We start from the raw sequence: 17,181 nt of genomic DNA on the forward strand, positions 1-17,181 counted from the left end.
ACAGACACCTATGCTCTCTATACACACTCATATGCCCACCCCTGTAAACACACCCCTTAGGCATCTTATCCAAGTCCCACACAGACCTTCACACCCTCTGTGCACTTCCCCTATATGTAAGCCATACACTCATCTCAGAAAGCATATATACAACCTATACATATTTCATGTGTCCCATGCAAGACTATAAACATATCCCTTTATGCTTCCCCATATGTGTGCTGCCTACACTCCTTGTAGTGTAGACACCCTTATCACAGTCACCACATCCCTATGAACTCTTCTCATATAGCACCCATGTCTACACACACACCCCACATATCCAGCTTTATAAACTCCCCCATACCTACCCACCTACCTATCTACCCATCCACCCTTCCACCCTTCCACCCTTCCACCCTTCCACCCTTCCACCCTTCCACCCTTCCACCCTTCCACCCTTCCACCCCAACCCTGCGAGCCCTAGTCCACAGGGGCTGGGCTGGGCTGGGCTGGGCTGGGCTCCCCCACCGCCTCAGGCTGTGTCGGGCCGGGGGCTCCCCCCAGGCCCGCGGCCGCTGCCTAATAAGGCTCCGAGTCGGCCGCCAGCCCGCGCTGGCGGGGCAGGGAAGGAGTTAAAGGGAGCCGCGCCGACCGCAGTGAGTATCGCCGCCGGGCACCGCTTCCCTCCGGACTCCGCGCTTCCCCAGCTCCCGGAGCGTGCGGGGTAGCGGCGCCCAGCCCGGCCCAGCCGAGCAGCAGGTGGGCTACGGTCAGAGGCGCCGGTGCGGGGCTGGGGGAGCTTCGGTGGCGGGGTGGCTCCGGCAGCGCTCCCCGAGCTGGCGGGGCTCTCCCTGCCGGCAGAGGGAAGCCCGGGGGCGGGCACGGGTGGAGGGTTACTGGGGCATCCTCCGGACGGAGCTGGCGGGGGGTGGAGTAGGCGGAGAAGGAGGAGGGAAACCTGCTTCTCCAGAGGGACGGGGAAGCCGCGCTGCAGCGGACCAGCCCAGCGGCGCCGGCTGCGGGCACATGCCGGGCTTGGAGCATCGGAGCCGCGGGTTTCCTGCGGGCGTCTCAAGCCGGCTCCCGTCCCTTCCCCTACGAGAGCGTCAGCTGGGCTCCTGTGGGGAGAAGCGCTCACCTACGGTTCCCCTCCCAGAGTGCATCAATCCGAGAGCAAGCAAACCGGGTAGTAAGTACTTGTCATCTTTTATGTGTGATTTGCTGTAGTTTTATTGTTCCCTGTTGGCAGGTAGCAAAGGCTCGTTAAGAACAAGCATTTACAGGCTAGGCTGCAATGATCGGCTCTTGGGCTCTCCCTTGGACTTCTGAGCCTTTCAAATGTAAGGGTGCATGTGTGGAGGCACACGTAGGAATGTTCCTTTGCTGCACATCTACATCTTTTATGTTTCAGACAAAACGCACGTGTTTTTTTTCTTTTAACTTCTGCTGTTCTCAAAATAATTTGTACCGCGTTGCACAACACAGTGTCTCAGTGAAGGATAAATCCTGGTGACACCGCTTAAACATACTGCATAAGGATGAGGGAAGGAGATGACTGCTTAAAATCATTAACTTGGGGGGGAGGAGGAGGTGAAATCACTTCTCTGTGTGCTGCCTTCACGCTATGGAGCAACAGACTTTTTGGGATTCTTTGCCATTTAATCCTCTTTCCTGTCTGTGCACATCTGGACTCTGGCCTGGCACTGCTCCCTGCGCTCAGCCTGGAAGGGAGCGGCATGGCAGACTAGCAGGGGATGGAGACTAGGGACATAAAGACAGAGAATTCTTCCCTTCCCTTGGAGTTGAAAGATACGTTTTAGCCACAGCTCTGTCCTCTGCAGAGTGAACCCATAGAAATACTTGTCCCAGGGTCAGGAAGCAGAATCAAAAGATTTTGAAGATTATGTTGCCTACAAAGGGAATATCTGAGAGGGTAAATGCAAATACCTGGTTCCACGCACCCAGCCTCTGACGGTTTCCAAGCATTGAACCCTATGGAGGGTGAGCATGGAGTTGCATGACATGCAGAGGGTGTGTTCCCCGCTGACTCTACAAAATGATGCCACCTCTTAGTGGAGTGCTGGAAATACCATTTCTGTCAGTGAAGCTGTAAGGGAAGGAGTAATTCCTCTCACACTTAAATCCCAAACTGAATAACTGTCTCCCTCCCTCTACTTCCTGCACACATGTCTTTATTTTTTTCCTAATGACTTGCATTATTATTTGCCAAATATGGTATGTGTCTTCCTCTGCAACTTTATATTTGCTGAGATGTTCCTGGAACTAGGCTCTAAGACTGCATTTTAGGAGCCTTCTGTTTTGAAACCAGAATTATATTTGCTAATGACTGTCAGATGGCACGAATAGTTAATTTTCATCTGGCATGTACCCACCATTTTTTCTGTTTCCTCAAATGATACTATTCTTCTGTAGCTAGTCCCTACATGTACTGTAGCGTGTAACATAGTGCTCACAATAAACATTTTCATAATACACCTATGTTACTCTTGTCCTGTGCATTTTGCATTCTAACCCTACAGGACAAGTGTTTTAACTCCAGCAGTAACTGGAGTGACTCTGGTAGTAGGAGAATGTTTGCCACCAGAGGACCAGCCAGTAGAAGGAGAATCAGCACATCACATGCTGGCATGCAATATATTGAAGATACTTAACGCTTGTACAGAGATATGAGCAGAAGGAAAAGCCTGTTTTAACACACATCACTGCTAGGATTTTATATGAATGTGGGAGGCTCATGCTAGTTAATATCACTGACCCAATTTTTATTGGTTGTATGGGGAAATCTTAACAGGTCTGCTGCAAAGAAAGTTAGAAATCTGATACTTTGCTGTTGCAAGCATCTCTCTCTAGCTTTGGTTGCCTTGCTACATGGTGCAAAGGAGGATGAAAGAATAAATCAGTGAAGTTCTGTTGGTTTGCTTTTATAATGCTGAAAGGGAATTTATAAAGTCTGAAATAAGCAGGGATTACGTATTGTCATTGGCTTAAGTTTAATGTTAAGAGATGCATGATTTTTCACCAGTTCTTGGTCTGTTTTGTGTTCTCCCTGACTCCTCCTTTAAGATCATTAGGACTTCCTCTGGGCGATGATCCTATTTTTACAGTCAATCAAAATCCATACCAATATCCTTACGCAGGCCAAATAGACTGTATTAGAAACACTATAAACCAACAGCTACAAATTACTTTCAGAGCCCTCCTAAAACAAAATGCAGATGCAAATAGAATTCAGAGCTGCTCCAAATGCTGTGCCTGAAAGTTATGGATGTCTAAATCTGGAAAGTGTGCTCAGAAGCTCTGTTTGAGGGCCATGTAGGGAGGTGGCTGAAGTTTTTGGTTAGACTCTGGAGAACTGGGAGCCATAGTCTGTGGTTGTTGGACTCTTCTAGGTAGTTTGGGTTCAGGCCTGAGCATGGGCTGGAAGGGAGCCTGGACTATTCCATCCCGTTTTTGCAGAAAGACTTGTCTCCTCTACTTCATAAACTTGTCAAGTTCATAATAAAACATGCAGCAGTTGTTTTCTTTTGCTGTGTTTAGAGCTGTACTCAATAGCTTTTCCAAACATTACTCCGCAGGTATAAGTTAGGAGGTAACAAAGGTTTGTTTTGTTTTTTGTTTTTCTTCCTTGCCTGGTTAATACTATCGTCTCTATTTGATGCTAAATTATTCATTTTTAATCTCCCTTTGGAAGGTAGGATGTCCTTTCTCTCATTGCTCTACAAACGTGTTGCTACACCTGTTGCAGCAGACTTTTAAAAACTTTTTCTGAGTCTGAGTGACAGCAGTGGCATCCACTGTTCCAGACAGGATCTTAGCACGCCTTGTACAGCTGCCTTCATCCCCTTCACTGATGGAAATGCTTCCACGATGAACATTAGGATTACATATGCTGTTTGGATTTCAGCACTGCATGCAGAGAAGATACGATTAATCTATAGTGCTGAAAAGGATTCATTAGTGAAGCCAGATGGATCCAGGTAGGATGGACTCCAGACTTTTTTTTTTTAATTTGTCACAGCTTCAAATGTCACCTATGTTGTCTGTGATTGCAGTATGGGTTTTACTAAAACCTGAGTCTTTCCTGAGCAATTGTAAAGGGTCTGTTGAATGTGCTACAGCAAGGTCTGTCTCTAATAATGTCTTGATTAAGCCTCACTACAAACAGAAGAGTATACTAATTGCCAGACTAACATGTCATTTGGCTCCGTGAACAAGCTACTGAATACTAACTTATGAATGGAAACTTAAAAGGATCATTTGTAACCTGCTACATGAAAGAAATACCAAAATGAAATGAAAATACACTTGTACCTCTGTCGTTGCTGTTGCCATTAAAGCTGACATAGAATTCCAGTCTAATTTTCCTGGGAATCTTGACTAATTTCATAAACTTTTTTTTGCCTCTGAAGTTTCAGCAGCTGGTCCCTATATAAAAGCTAGAAATAACTGGTTCTCCTTTAGTAGGAATGAAAGGAGAATTGAGCTCTATAGAAATGAGGAGATTAGAGCTCCATGAGGCATATACCCATTTAATGCTGCTGGAAACCAAACCCGCTTGAATAATCTTAACTCTCACTTCTGGTGAGCAGAAATTCTAGGGGGAAAAAAAAAATTCCCTTAGTGACTTATTAACAAAGGCTTTTCAGGTTTACTGGGATTTATCATGTGAGCCTAATCTACCTTTTGTTCATCCAGTTGGCAGGCTTTAAGATTTAAAAGGGTCTGCAGAAACTACTCCCCCAAACTCCTTATTTAATTAAAGAGGCTTGGCGCATTATTTACCTTTGAGTCTTCCATTTATGTGGGAACAATGAGTTGGAGTTAACATATTGTAAAATATTTGTGAATGTTGCATTGTAAGCAGAGACAGGGAAAAGAAACAAAACTCTGGCTATACCTTCACATTTACACTAACCTATACGGGTTCACTCAGAATGTCTGGAAGTGAGGCCACTCCTACATAAATACTAAAGTATAAATACAGGTGTGTAACAACAAATTTCACTGCCTCTGCAGGTGATAAAAGCCTGGATGTGAGTCAGTCTTCCTTTGCTTCTATGGGAGCTCTCCAGAGTCATCAGATGTGCAGATCAGGCCTTGTGCATGCCGGTATTTTATGCATTTTGTTTTGGTAGTTCAGCAAAGACAGACTGGTAGCTGTAGTTCTTTCACTGGTTCCCCCAGTTTCTTCTCCTCCCCCACTCCATTCATTGCTGTAGCTGTGAGCATCAAGTTGCAGATAAAACGACTTCTGAGAGAGCAAGGGGATGCAGCTCTTGCCAAAGGCAATTAAGTACTTAGGATTACAGCGTGCTTTACAAAGTGTGTTCTTGCTGAATCCCTTTCCTCTTCTGCTTGCTGGCACAAAGCAGTTTCTTAGCACTTACCTTTGTTATAACAAGTCTGAGCACTGCTAAACTTCACTACAGTGTGTCAGCTCTCTATATAAGTCCAGCGAGCTGCAGTGTCTTATGTTTTGAGGATAGTCTTGTTGGTGATTCTTTGGTAAGAGTCAGTTTGACCTCATCACCTCTGCTGTAATTGGATTAAACTTGCCAAAAACATGGCCAGTTGATGGCATATTAATTATTCAGACTGAAGTGCAGTTTTGTGTGCACAGGATTCTGTGCCGAAGGTATTTTTAGGACTTGTGATGCAGCTGATGTGCTATAGGATACAGAATTGTCACCAAGGGATGTTTTCAGTTATTTTCTTCATCAAGAAAGTACTAAAACAGACCATACATTCTGTTTGAAAGCAGATGATATAACCTGTGGGAGAAGGAAGAGATGCTCTAGTTGCTAGTCATGTGCATCACTTGCTGTTTTTTCTTGTGAATTGTGATAAATTGCTGAGAGCCCACAGGTGGTCTGAAGCTGCAGACCTCCTGCCTGAGGAACGTGAGTGATGGCCTGTGCTGTTTTACGCACCTACTGCAGTTTATTTCTAATTGTTGCACAGCAGGTTAAATCCGTTGCTCTGAGTTGTCTTTTTACTGCTGCTTCTGTTATTCTTCAGCTGCCTCGTGATCTGGGGTATTTGCAGAGTGACAGGGTGATATCTGAACAGAAAAATGTACCCAAAATGATACTGGGACTGTGTAGTGAAGGATAATCTGACCACCAAGCCTGTAGTTTCATCCCAGAACCTTTTATATACTGTCTAAACCAGTGTAATCCAGCTTTCAGTGGGAAACGCTGCTAAGCAGCAAAAATCAATATCCTGATTGTTAACCTCAGCAACATATTAAGGGATGAGTGGGTAACGGGGAGACCAAGGACTGAGTTGAAAGTAGTTTTACAAAGAGGATCGGGATTTGAGTGGATGAAGAGAGACACAGTGGTATTTGGTCTGGCATACACACTCTCTGAGATGTTCCAAATAATGAAAAGATCCCTGTTTTGTGAGTTAGCTGTTCTTATCTGCCTGGAAGTATTGCAAGTTTCCTGTTTGCTTCTAAGGCCTATCGGAGTTGTGTTTTGCAGGCAGTATGAGTCAAAGGAGTCAAAGGATCAGGACATTGTTGCATTTGATTTCAAGGTGATGCTGTTTTCTTAAATGCTATAAACTGGTGAATACTCATGGTGCAAAACAATACCTGATAGGTGAGGCAGGGTTGTGAGATTTTTCCATATCTACTAAGTGACAGTCACAATTCCATTTAATTTGTAAACGTGCACTGCAAATAATAACAAGGATGCCTGCTTTAATACCCCATTATAAAATGTACATAGCTGTGTAATTCTATTTTCTGCAGTGCTAAGTCTCATGAAGTTCCTTGTCTCTTAACAGAATAAATACATCATTCCATTAATTCCTTATAATGAAGCAAGCAGCTTGTTAAATATTGAAGCTAAGCCGTTTTTATTCACATCTCTTATGTCATGTATTTGGAATCAGTGTAACTTAAAAAAATAAAAAATCACTCCTGTCTCCTGAAGAAGGATTAACAGTCTGACTAGGCCAAGAAAAACTGTGAGGGCGTGTTCTGTCAGAAGCACTCACAAAGTCTAGGTCAGGGAACCACTGTCTGTATGGTCTTACGCTATTGAATATATCAAAAGGAAAGATAAAAAACAGAAGCAATAAGCAGACTGTGTTTAAAAAACACAGGAAAGAAAAATTTGTTAAAAACGGACTGCTTTACTCAGGTTATTTACCTTAGATCTTCTATGATCATAAGCTTCCCTTCCCTTTGGTGGAAGAAGAGGAAGGCATTACGTCAGTGCTTCGTGTCTGAAAGCGTTACTAGCTCTTTACATCACTAGTTCAAGTCCAGCCTAGTTTTGGAGGTGAGAAATCTTTTCTGTTTTGTGCAGCGTACATTTACTCCAGTGCTGTCGTGGGTTAGATCGGTGGGATCTGCCTGTACACATGCTGTTGCTGTTTAAGCGCTGACATTCTGGCTGTGGTGGCCTCAGGGGGTGTCTCTCAGGCAGAGCCTGTGAGACCATCACAGAGGGAGCCCCGGCTTTGAAATTTAACAGCTGGTCTAGGGGTGTCTCACCCACAACATTAGAGCAGTGCAATTCCTCTGACCTCAACAGAGATGCAGCATTCATGGTTTTCAGTAATGTGGGAGCGAAACTGGGCCCATATTCTTTTAACTGGTCTATTTAGCAGCTCTTTTCCATATGCAGTCTCCATGCCAGTGACAGGAGCTTCCTGGAACTGACAGGAGACACAAAAGACCCTCTTCTCTAAATCACTGGACCTTAAGAATATTGAAAGGATGTTACAACAAGCCTCATAATACACCATTGTCAGGCTCTCTCTGAAGATGCCTGCAGTGGTATCGTACCTCTAAGCTTTCCAGAGGGGGTGTGATGACCCCACATGGAAGAAAATAGAAGAGTAATGGTTTGGGTGGCCGTGAGGAATTTTATGGTACTACTTCCCCCGGCTGTAATTTGAAACCCGCTGGAGGTATTTAGTGCTGACTGAACTTGTATCAGTAAGAGGCAAGGAAATATCTGAGCATGTATCGTGCAGTTTTTTTAGGAAGAGATCCTGGCTTGTGTGTCTGTGCATGTCTGGGTGCATCTTTCTCACGGACAGGGGAGTGGTGAAAGGTTTGTTTCACTTTCTTCATTTCCCATTCTTCTTCCTACTCATTTTCCTCTTCCTCCACAATACAGCAGTTTTTCATGTTGCCATGAAAATGTCTGTGCTTGTGAGTGAACACATTTGAATGGAAGAGGTTTTTGAAGTCTGAACTTCAGCGTTCCCAGGGGAGTTGCAGAGTTTGCATTCTGTGCTTCCTTCAGCCCTGCTCAGGGATGTGCTTTAACAGCACGTAGTACTCTTGCAGGAGAGTTTGTGGCAAGCTACCTCTGTGTTGCTGGCAAAACAGGCTTAAGTCAGAGAATTAATGTTTGTTTATTATTTTCTTGGCAATCAATACAATCTTCTGATCACTGATTCAGATACTGAGGAGCAAGACCACCACAAACAATTATGAAGTTGCTTACATGAATACTTATTCAGTCCTTTCCCTCGTGGTCTCTGCTTGCTGTGCACTTGCTGCAGGCTGCAGAACTGCAGCAGGGCCGAGGCCGGCTGCCCCTCAGGGGTGTCCCTGTTCCCTTGGCCATGGAGGACCCCACAGAGTGTCTCCAGCCCTCAGGAGCCGCCATTTTCTGTTGCTGACACCTTGTATCCAGGCCCTTCTCTGGCTGAGGGATGTTTTGGGGTGATGGCCGGGCTCTTGTACTTGCTGGTTTTCCTCGCTGGGGCCCCCTCAGAGCCAAAGCTGGTGGGAACCGGCCAGGACCGGCTCAGGGTGGCTCTCAGCCTCCTGACAGGCTGCCCCGCTCTGCAGCCTGTCACTCGTCTCATTTAGTGTCATTCTGTGAGAGATGTGGATAAAGGTGTGGCTGTGGCGTGGCGGTGAGTATCCATGAGGGAATCTCTTCATGCTGAGGGGCAGGTGAGGAGGCAGGAGCTGTGCTGCCTCCTGCAGACATGGCTGGCCTGAGTGCCGACCAGGCAGGCTCAAAAGCACTTGTTTCATTTAGCCTCAGCCCTGACCTGTGGAACCAAAGCTTTATCGCAACTGATGGGGAATTTTGCTCAAATTACATGCTTAAGTCAACCTGAACGTAGGTACTGGGCTACTTACTGATCAATTAAGCACATGTCATGCAGAGTAAAATTCAGTGTGGCTGCTTACAAGGCTGATTCAGAGGGGTTTTCTAAAAATGCTTCTAAACTTAGTCAGCATAAGTGTTGCTCCTTCATTTTACCTGAAATTGTGCCACTATGTAGTTCATCTCAGATGACTAATAAAATACTTAGTTCTCATTCAATCTATTTAGCTCTTATCTGATATTAAACTCAAAGTTATGTTCCTTCTCCAAGATATTTCCAAGCTGTAGCTGTGGTTGTTGAAGTATGGAGACCAAATCGGTAGTCCTGGTTAGCCTGAAGTGGGGGCTCGTGCTGACTGGACCACTGTGATATCCAGAAAATGAGTTTGCAAAAGTTAATGACTTGTGTGGCATCCCAACAGCAAGGACAGATAGTCAGAGTTATTCAAATTGTTTTCCAGTGTTGACCCTACTCCTTTTTCCACATGCATGTTCGTGACCTTAGACTTCATGTAGTATTGTCTAACTGCAAACTTTTTACCACTTTATCCTTTTTGCTTTGGCTGAGATGATAAAAGTAAACATAAATGTGTAAATATGTTTCAGTAGTTGATGTTGTATTGTTCAGGCATTTTTATTATATTGTACTTTGCTTGACAGCTAAGGTAACCTGCTTTGAACTTGTTGTGATTGTTCTTAAGTGCATGAGCACTGTGCAGGATCCTGTGTGTGAGACAGGTACCCTGTATTTTACATTAGCAATGTATGGTTATTGATAGTGGTGTAGGGAACTGTGGTAACATAGCCTACTTCTCACCAAATTACGGAGGAGAAAAACACATGGTGTTTCATGTCTGTTCATGCCTGCTATGTGTTCTGTGGTGAAGGGAATTCACTATATAGCTTTCCAATGCTAGTTTCTTTTTAGCTGGTTTTATTACAAACATAAGGTTTTGAGACGGACTGTCAGGAGCAGGTGTAAGAGTTAACTTTGTCAAACCTTGTTAATTTTTGGTCAATGTAGCATAGAAATTTTTTCCCCAAGAACCAAACAAAAATATTTTCTTTTAAAACACTAAGAGCTACAAGATAATGAACTAAAGTGAACCTCAAACCAAAGGATTTATTGTTTTGAAGACAAACTTGCTGTAATTGTACTTCTTGTGAGGTTTTTTTTCTTCTGTCCAAGCTTACATTTCACTTGGAAGACAGGAAATACAGCTTTCCTGATTAAATTTTTTTGACATATAAATAACTTACTGTCTTCAAAGACAGTGTTTGTTTAAAAAAATCCCTCTAAAATGAAACTTTGTGATTAATTAAAAATTAAATTAAAATCTTGGTTTACCTGGGTTGGTAAAATAATTACTTATGGATGTCTGTACTGTATGTACAGATGTAAAAGGGGCTTTCAGGGCGAAGGGTGTTTAAAAGAAAAGCTCTGGCACCTGTAAGTGGTCTGAATTGTTTTATTTCCTGTTCTTTGCTGTTTATGTCTGTCCCTGTCCCACTCCCACCCCTGCCATGAGAGGTAATGAATAGGCTTGCTTTCCATCGGCTTGCCCCTTTGCTGGGGTTAGAGTACAGATAAAATAACAAAATTAATCCACAAGCTGCACGGGAAGAAGAATACCAGCCATGTATATGTTTTATTTCATTGCATTGTTTATGGATAATTATCATTAGATACTAAGAGATGGTGGTCAGCGTGTTGGCAGAAAGCAGATCTCTAAAACAATATTCCTATATTAAACCATGTGATGAGTTCGAGTCTGGTTGTCACAGTGGCAGGAGCCCTGATGAGTCTTGGTCATTGCTTATCCTCAGGAGGTGGTGTGATTTGTGAGAATGATGAGTCTACCTAAAAAAATTAATAAAATCAAAACTACCTCAGCGTTCCAGTTAGCCCAGCATCATGTCCAACAAATTAAGAGAAGCTTCTTCAACAGCTGTTTTTTGAGATCCGCTTCTCTCCAGTTTCCACAGCTCTTGCGTGGAAAGTATCATACCTGTTTAGGCCTTTAAGTGTCCATTTATGGACCTATTGTCCAAGAGTTTGTTTAATCCCTTTTTCAACCCATGGACATCCTTTGCCTTCACGGCCTCACATGACAGAAGCTTGTAACCTGCTGGGTAAACAAGTATTTTTATTCAAATGGGTTTATTGCTAGTTTCAGTGAGTATCACCTTGTTCTCATGTTGTAGGATTCGGCAAATAACAGTTCTGCATTCAACAGCTCATGGGGTTTTTGTTACACCTGGTCATGTCTACCCTCAGCCACTTTCTCTCTAAGCTGGGGACTCCCGGCCTTTTCAGTCTCTTCATGTAAAGTACCTGCTCCATTTCCATTTAGTTGCCCCTTTGCTGCACCCTTCTATGTCCTTCTTGGTATGCGGAGAGCAGATCACAATACTTAAGGCGTAGGAGCAATCAGGCTGCATGAAGTGGCGGAAATGTCCTCTCTTGCTCTTTTTCTGATGTTGCCCTGTGTTTTGATGTCTTTTTTTTGACTGCTGCTGAAAACTGAGCCAATGACTTTAGAGAACTGTCAAGGATGGTTCCAGTTTCTGAGTAGGAACAGTTAGAGGTGGTATTGCCTAGGTGAATTACTTCAAATTTATCTACACTAAAGCCTACCTGCCAATTTTTTTTCCCAAGCAGTTAGTTCTGTCACTAATGAACATGCTGAGTAATGCCAGTCCCAGCCCTGATCCTAGGGATTGCACTACTGATTCATCTCTATCTTAAAAAGTTTCTGTTAAGTCTATCATTTGCTTTCTTATTCTTTCTAATGTGCACACTCTTACTGTGAATTAAGTCAGACTTGTCAGAGTGTGGATCCCAGGTTGCCCTACACAGCCCTTCCTGTAGCTGGGAGTTACGCATGCAGGACCTCTGAGTCCTCCAGTACAGAGGCTCTCTATAATGCTGGTTTACACACCTTGGCTAGTGGTTCTTCAAATTCACATTTGAGTTTTTTCAGAACTTGTGTGAACATTGTTCTGTCCCACTGATTTATTAATATCTAACTTCCTTGTTTGGTCTAGTATTTCCTGAATTTACTTCAGATTGATGTGCCTCCTCTGCCAGATTTGCAACAGAGTGCAATGGGTATGGAAATCTCCCCAAAGGTTACAGCAGTAAAGGGTGATGTAAAGAATTCCCTGAGCTGCTCCGCTACATCCACGACTGCCCCTTATACACCTTTGACATCCAGCCGCTCAACAGCTTTCCTGGCTGGCTTCCTGTTGTTGATGTATTTAAAGAGCTGTTTACTGGCACCATGATCTTCATTTGCAGGCGTTTTTTGGATTTTTTTTTTAGCCTTCTTAATTTCCTGCTTACATTTGACTTGCTATGTTTTATGACCTTCCCTGTCTTTACTTAAGTAATCCATTTTGTAAGAGCTGACCTATGCCCTGCAATAGTCTCCTAACTCTCCCTGAGGCTTCTTGCTTTTTGACCTGCTCCTTTTTAATCTCGTCTTTCTTGACACATTCTTATATAGTTCCCTTTCTTAAAACTGAGTATCTGTACACTGGTTTTGTTTGGTGATCCTTAATATCAGTGCCATTCTTTGTGTTACCTAACAGGTGGCCATAATAGCTTTCTCTGTTTTGGATTGTACCCTATACTTAGAAGTCTCTTTTCCAATGGAGAACTGTATATGGATCTAGAATAATGACTTATACTATAGTTTCCCTTTCTTTTCCATGTGGGAAAATACTGAGTATTTCTGAATGTCCTCGTGTGTTGATATATGGCAGCTATTAGTATTGCAATACTCTGTGGAAGCCATCTATTAAAATTGAGAGGCACAAGCTGGGCATGAAGCTGTTCTGGGTGCTAATGGAGCTACATATATTATGTTTTGCATACACACAGTATGTCCAGTGATGATTAAAACTTTGCACTTATACATATTCTAGCCCAGAATTTCATAAAATTCAAAATCCCCACACTTAAAACACCCAGAAAGAAGATAGCCTTGCTTTTCCAGTTTTTCAGACATGGAAAAAAAACCTGAAGGAGAATACTCTGTGGTTATATGAGAGGTGTCTGTGGACATGTTTACAAGAGCTGAAGTGTGTTTACATTAATTTCTGTGCCGTTGCTGGAAGATTGTCCTTCTTCCATAAAGCATGCGCATGCATTTGAAGGAGCAGTACAGAAGATTATTCTCTACAGATGCACTTTGAAGGGCTTTTACAGATGCAATCCAGCATTGAAACAAGATATGTAAAGAAGTTATTGTTGATTAAAATTGCTTAGCTAGTTGAAGCTAATATTAACCAATAACACCTAGATAGCTGAATAAACCTAGTACTTTGTTCTCTTTGCACTGTATCATTAAAGTCACATATATTCTTTTTACTAGGGGCACAGGACTGGAGTGTTTAGGTTTTTTTCTGAGCCATATTCAGTCCCCTGCTACAACAGTTACCTTGCATTCTGTAGATAGAAACACCTACATTTGCAGAGCTTGTCAGTTTGAGCTTTTACTTAACCTGCGAGTGCTGGACCAATCTCGCTTCAAATCTAGCTATGTGTCTGTGTTTTGTTGTTGAAGGTCTTGGATTCAAGCCTACTACATGTCTGGAGCAGAAAGCTATTGGAAATGTACACGCTGTCTCTGTGTGATGACTTTGCTGATGAGTTGCAGGAGTTCCCCATCATATGAGGAGCTAAATAACAAAGTAGAGTTGTATGCTTTAAAAGTTACCGCAAAAAAAAAAAAGTTAAACTGTCCAGAGCAATTTCTTCATCAAAGCTGACTGGAATGCCATCTGTGATGAAAACCTGTAGCTCATCACTTCATTGTAATACATCCAAGGGAAATGATGTTAAGTGAAACAGTTGCATGTCATAAAGAAGAACTGGACTTCATGACTCAGAAGACTTCTTACTGTCCTGTATCCAATTACTCCATTCTCTTGGGCGATTTCTTATCAAACGAAACTTCAGTGACTGTCAGGATCTTTTGTGATCACTGGCTTCTGTGGTATTTAGCTGTGGAATTGTTCTCAGTGCCAGGCTTCAGAAGGATTTTGGTTGTTATCTAGATATCATTTTCTACTTTACAGTTAGACTGGTAGGTTTATGTAGCTACTCCAGCCAGACTTCACTTGTCTGATATTTAGGTATTGATAATTTCAGCAGCATATTAATTTCTGTTTTTCTAACTGTAAAATACATTAATTAATGTGAATTATTTGCAGGATTTCTGCTAGAATGTTTTTCAAATGGTATGGTCAAATATGTAGTTTTACCACTTTCATCACTAGGTTTCAAACACTTTACAAAGAAGTATTGGAGGGAAAGGAGTTCTGTAACGCCTGAAAAAAGGTAAGCAAGGCGAATCTTCTGATTCCATGTCTGAATGCAAAGTTGTCTAATTCTAACTAAAATCACTGTAGGAGTTCACTGAATAAAACTTGTGAGTGAATACTCTTGCATTACCTATAATGTAGATTTAGTCTAGATTGTACTGTAAAAAAAAACAAACAGAAAAGTCACTTATAAATGCAAGTGTACCCATAGGAATGTTTAGGTATTATCATATATCTAAGTTCTTACCTTTAAACTGCATGCTTTATATGCAGAATTTCTGGAGCTTATTGGAGAATTATTTTGGGGTGAATTTTTTAGCCCAATCCTCTGTGAGTTGCTAATGTAACATTTCTGCCCTGTACTTCCATTAATACTAGTTCTGTTGGCTCAGCTGGATTAATTATCTCAAAAACATGTAATTAATTTAGTGGTGAGCCAAAATAGTAATTTCTTCCACAATGAAAGAATCCATGTAAAAACACTTTTCAGAGGTTAACTCTGACTTACTATCCATAGCTATTCCACCCCATCTGCAGACCAAGAAGATTTTTAGATACTGATAAACTGGACATGAAGCTATTACTAGATACCTTTGGAAGCTTGTAGCCTGAAAAAAATAAATAAATAAGATTTGAAAACACCCTTTAAACTTATTACATGGACTCCCTGTACCTTGCCCCTTGCAGATGACAAAGTTATTCTGTCTTTTCCATCTTCAAATGAGAGAACCTGAACATGCTTTATAGGAAAACTGCTCTGCAAAGACAGAAAGACTTCTGGAAACTGAAAGAATGAGCTTACTAGAAAGATAAAAAGCTTTGAACTGTTTGACAAATACTGAATCTCAACTTGTGACAATAAAACCTAAGTTTAGGTTCAGTGTCAGGGCTTGATGCTATCTATTATTTTGAGCAGTTCCGGTCAACTTAAATTCAGAACAAGAGCTGACTGCTCCCTTTTGTATTATGGAGTTACATAGTACAACAATTAACTTTGAGTTGTGTTATACTAGCTGCTCTGTAAACACTAAGGAAGACCTTGTCACTGCCCCCATAGAGTCTTGTCCAAGATAATGAACAACTGCTTACTTCCAGTGGTGTGTGTGTATATATATATATAATTATTTTTTTATGGAGAGTTGTACTGAACTGATACAACTGAATAGTTGCAATTTGTTTGTTTCTTTAGGGGCATTTGCTATGCTTCTGCTTTTACTCCCTGCTTTTCTGAAGTATGTGTCTTTTCATTGGTCTTACAACATACTCAATAACTTCTGTTACTAAAACATATCTCCTAGGAAAAAAACAACCACCCTGTTTTTTCATTTGAGAAAGACAGGAGACCAAAATCACATGCAATGCTTTTTTCTGATTTGTTACCTCTTCTCATGCTTTAGAAGAAAGACGCTCTCGAATTTAGATTTCTGCAACTTCAGTTTCAAGCCTCTGGGTTTTGGTATGTCTTGCTCGTAGATAAGTTTAGCATCTGGTACTGCTAGTCTCCCTCTGAAAGTACTGCTCTGTGTGATAAGAAAACTTGTAACCATCTTAAACTGAACTTTGTACATTTTTTCGCTACAATAAACATATACATATATGTTTATATTTTTAATATATTTTTTCCCATTCTCCAAATCATTGTCATGCCCCATATAATTCTCTCCAGACTTTTTCAATGCCCTTTTAAGGGTTTATGTGGATAACTCTGCTGTCAAGGCAGAAGTCTGTGACTCTTCCTGGCTAATCTGTGAGAGGACTTGCATTTGCTTCAGTGAGGCGGTAGGCATTTTCCATTACATGTGTATGCGTCAAACTGAGAGGCCTTGCTTGCACTAAGAAGTTCTCTGAAATGGTAAATTTAAACCCAAACACTGGGGGAAAAATGCTAATGCTGTATTTTTTTAAAGAAAAAAGGAAAAAACAAAGGAGAGGAAGAACTAACTAGGCCCTGGGGATTGATCTTGACTGTGCGTTATTACCACAGCTTTATCCTTTCCAGTTCTTAAAGATGCTGTCAGTTATTGAACTCTGATGACCTGATTAATGCATTGGAGGGATGCCTATAGATTGTGGTATTGATATTGCTTCCAGATGGTTTCCTGGCAGGCAGATTGGCAGCAAGATGTCATCTTTGTGGTGATGAGGGGGAATAATGTGGATTTTTTCTTTTATTCTTTTTTTTTATGGAGCTTGTCTCAGCAAATAAATACCAGTCATTGGGTCAGTCGCTCTGAAAAACAGTAGCCTTGTGGTAAACTGAATTCTGTAGATTTACTGGAGTCTATAGAGTAATACACTAAAAGGATATGATATCTATATTGTTTGCAGAGACTTAAAAGCCCTGTAATACCTGCTTCTCCTTCAGTCATTAGGGAGCTGTCTTTTGAAGCTGTATGTGTCCTGTGCATGTGGAATCTCCGGGATAATCCGAGACACCTTACTTGGGGCAGATACTGGTTTTCACAGGACTTAATTCAGAGACTTGAGTTCAGTCAATGCAGCAGGCAGCAGCTGTTCCAAATTTTTGAGATGTCACTGTTTAGGAATTGTCTTCCTGTATTTTGTGCTTCACCCAGGTAGTGCTGATCGGTCTCAATATAGGTGTGAAAGGGTTAAACTGAATTACTGAACGGTCCCTTCTAACCTACCTCCCTGTCCCTTTGTGACAACAGCGTAGCGTCCTATCCACTTTTCTGTGCTGCCAAGAAATGGCTTCTTTTTAGTGGCACAGTTTTGTTTGCACGATGGCTGCATGTAC

At 42.1% G+C, this 17,181-nt stretch overlaps 1 protein-coding gene across 5 annotated transcripts in view; it reads left to right on the top strand.

The window, feature by feature from the left end:
* Window positions 1-961: 961 nt before the first annotated feature.
* Window positions 962-17,181, top strand: part of MYLK (myosin light chain kinase) — a 220,038-nt gene continuing 203,818 nt past the window's right edge. For all 5 annotated transcript variants that reach the window (XM_063342295.1, XM_063342297.1, XM_063342296.1 and 2 more), the window contains exon 1: window positions 962-1,171. In XM_063342295.1, coding sequence (XP_063198365.1) covers window positions 1,009-1,171 — 163 coding nt within the window. In that variant the 5' untranslated portion in view covers window positions 962-1,008. The remainder of the gene's footprint in view (window positions 1,172-17,181) is intronic.

The sequence above is a fragment of the Chroicocephalus ridibundus genome, chromosome 7, assembly GCF_963924245.1.
Source record: "Chroicocephalus ridibundus chromosome 7, bChrRid1.1, whole genome shotgun sequence".
NCBI classification, from domain to species: Eukaryota; Metazoa; Chordata; class Aves; order Charadriiformes; family Laridae; genus Chroicocephalus; species Chroicocephalus ridibundus.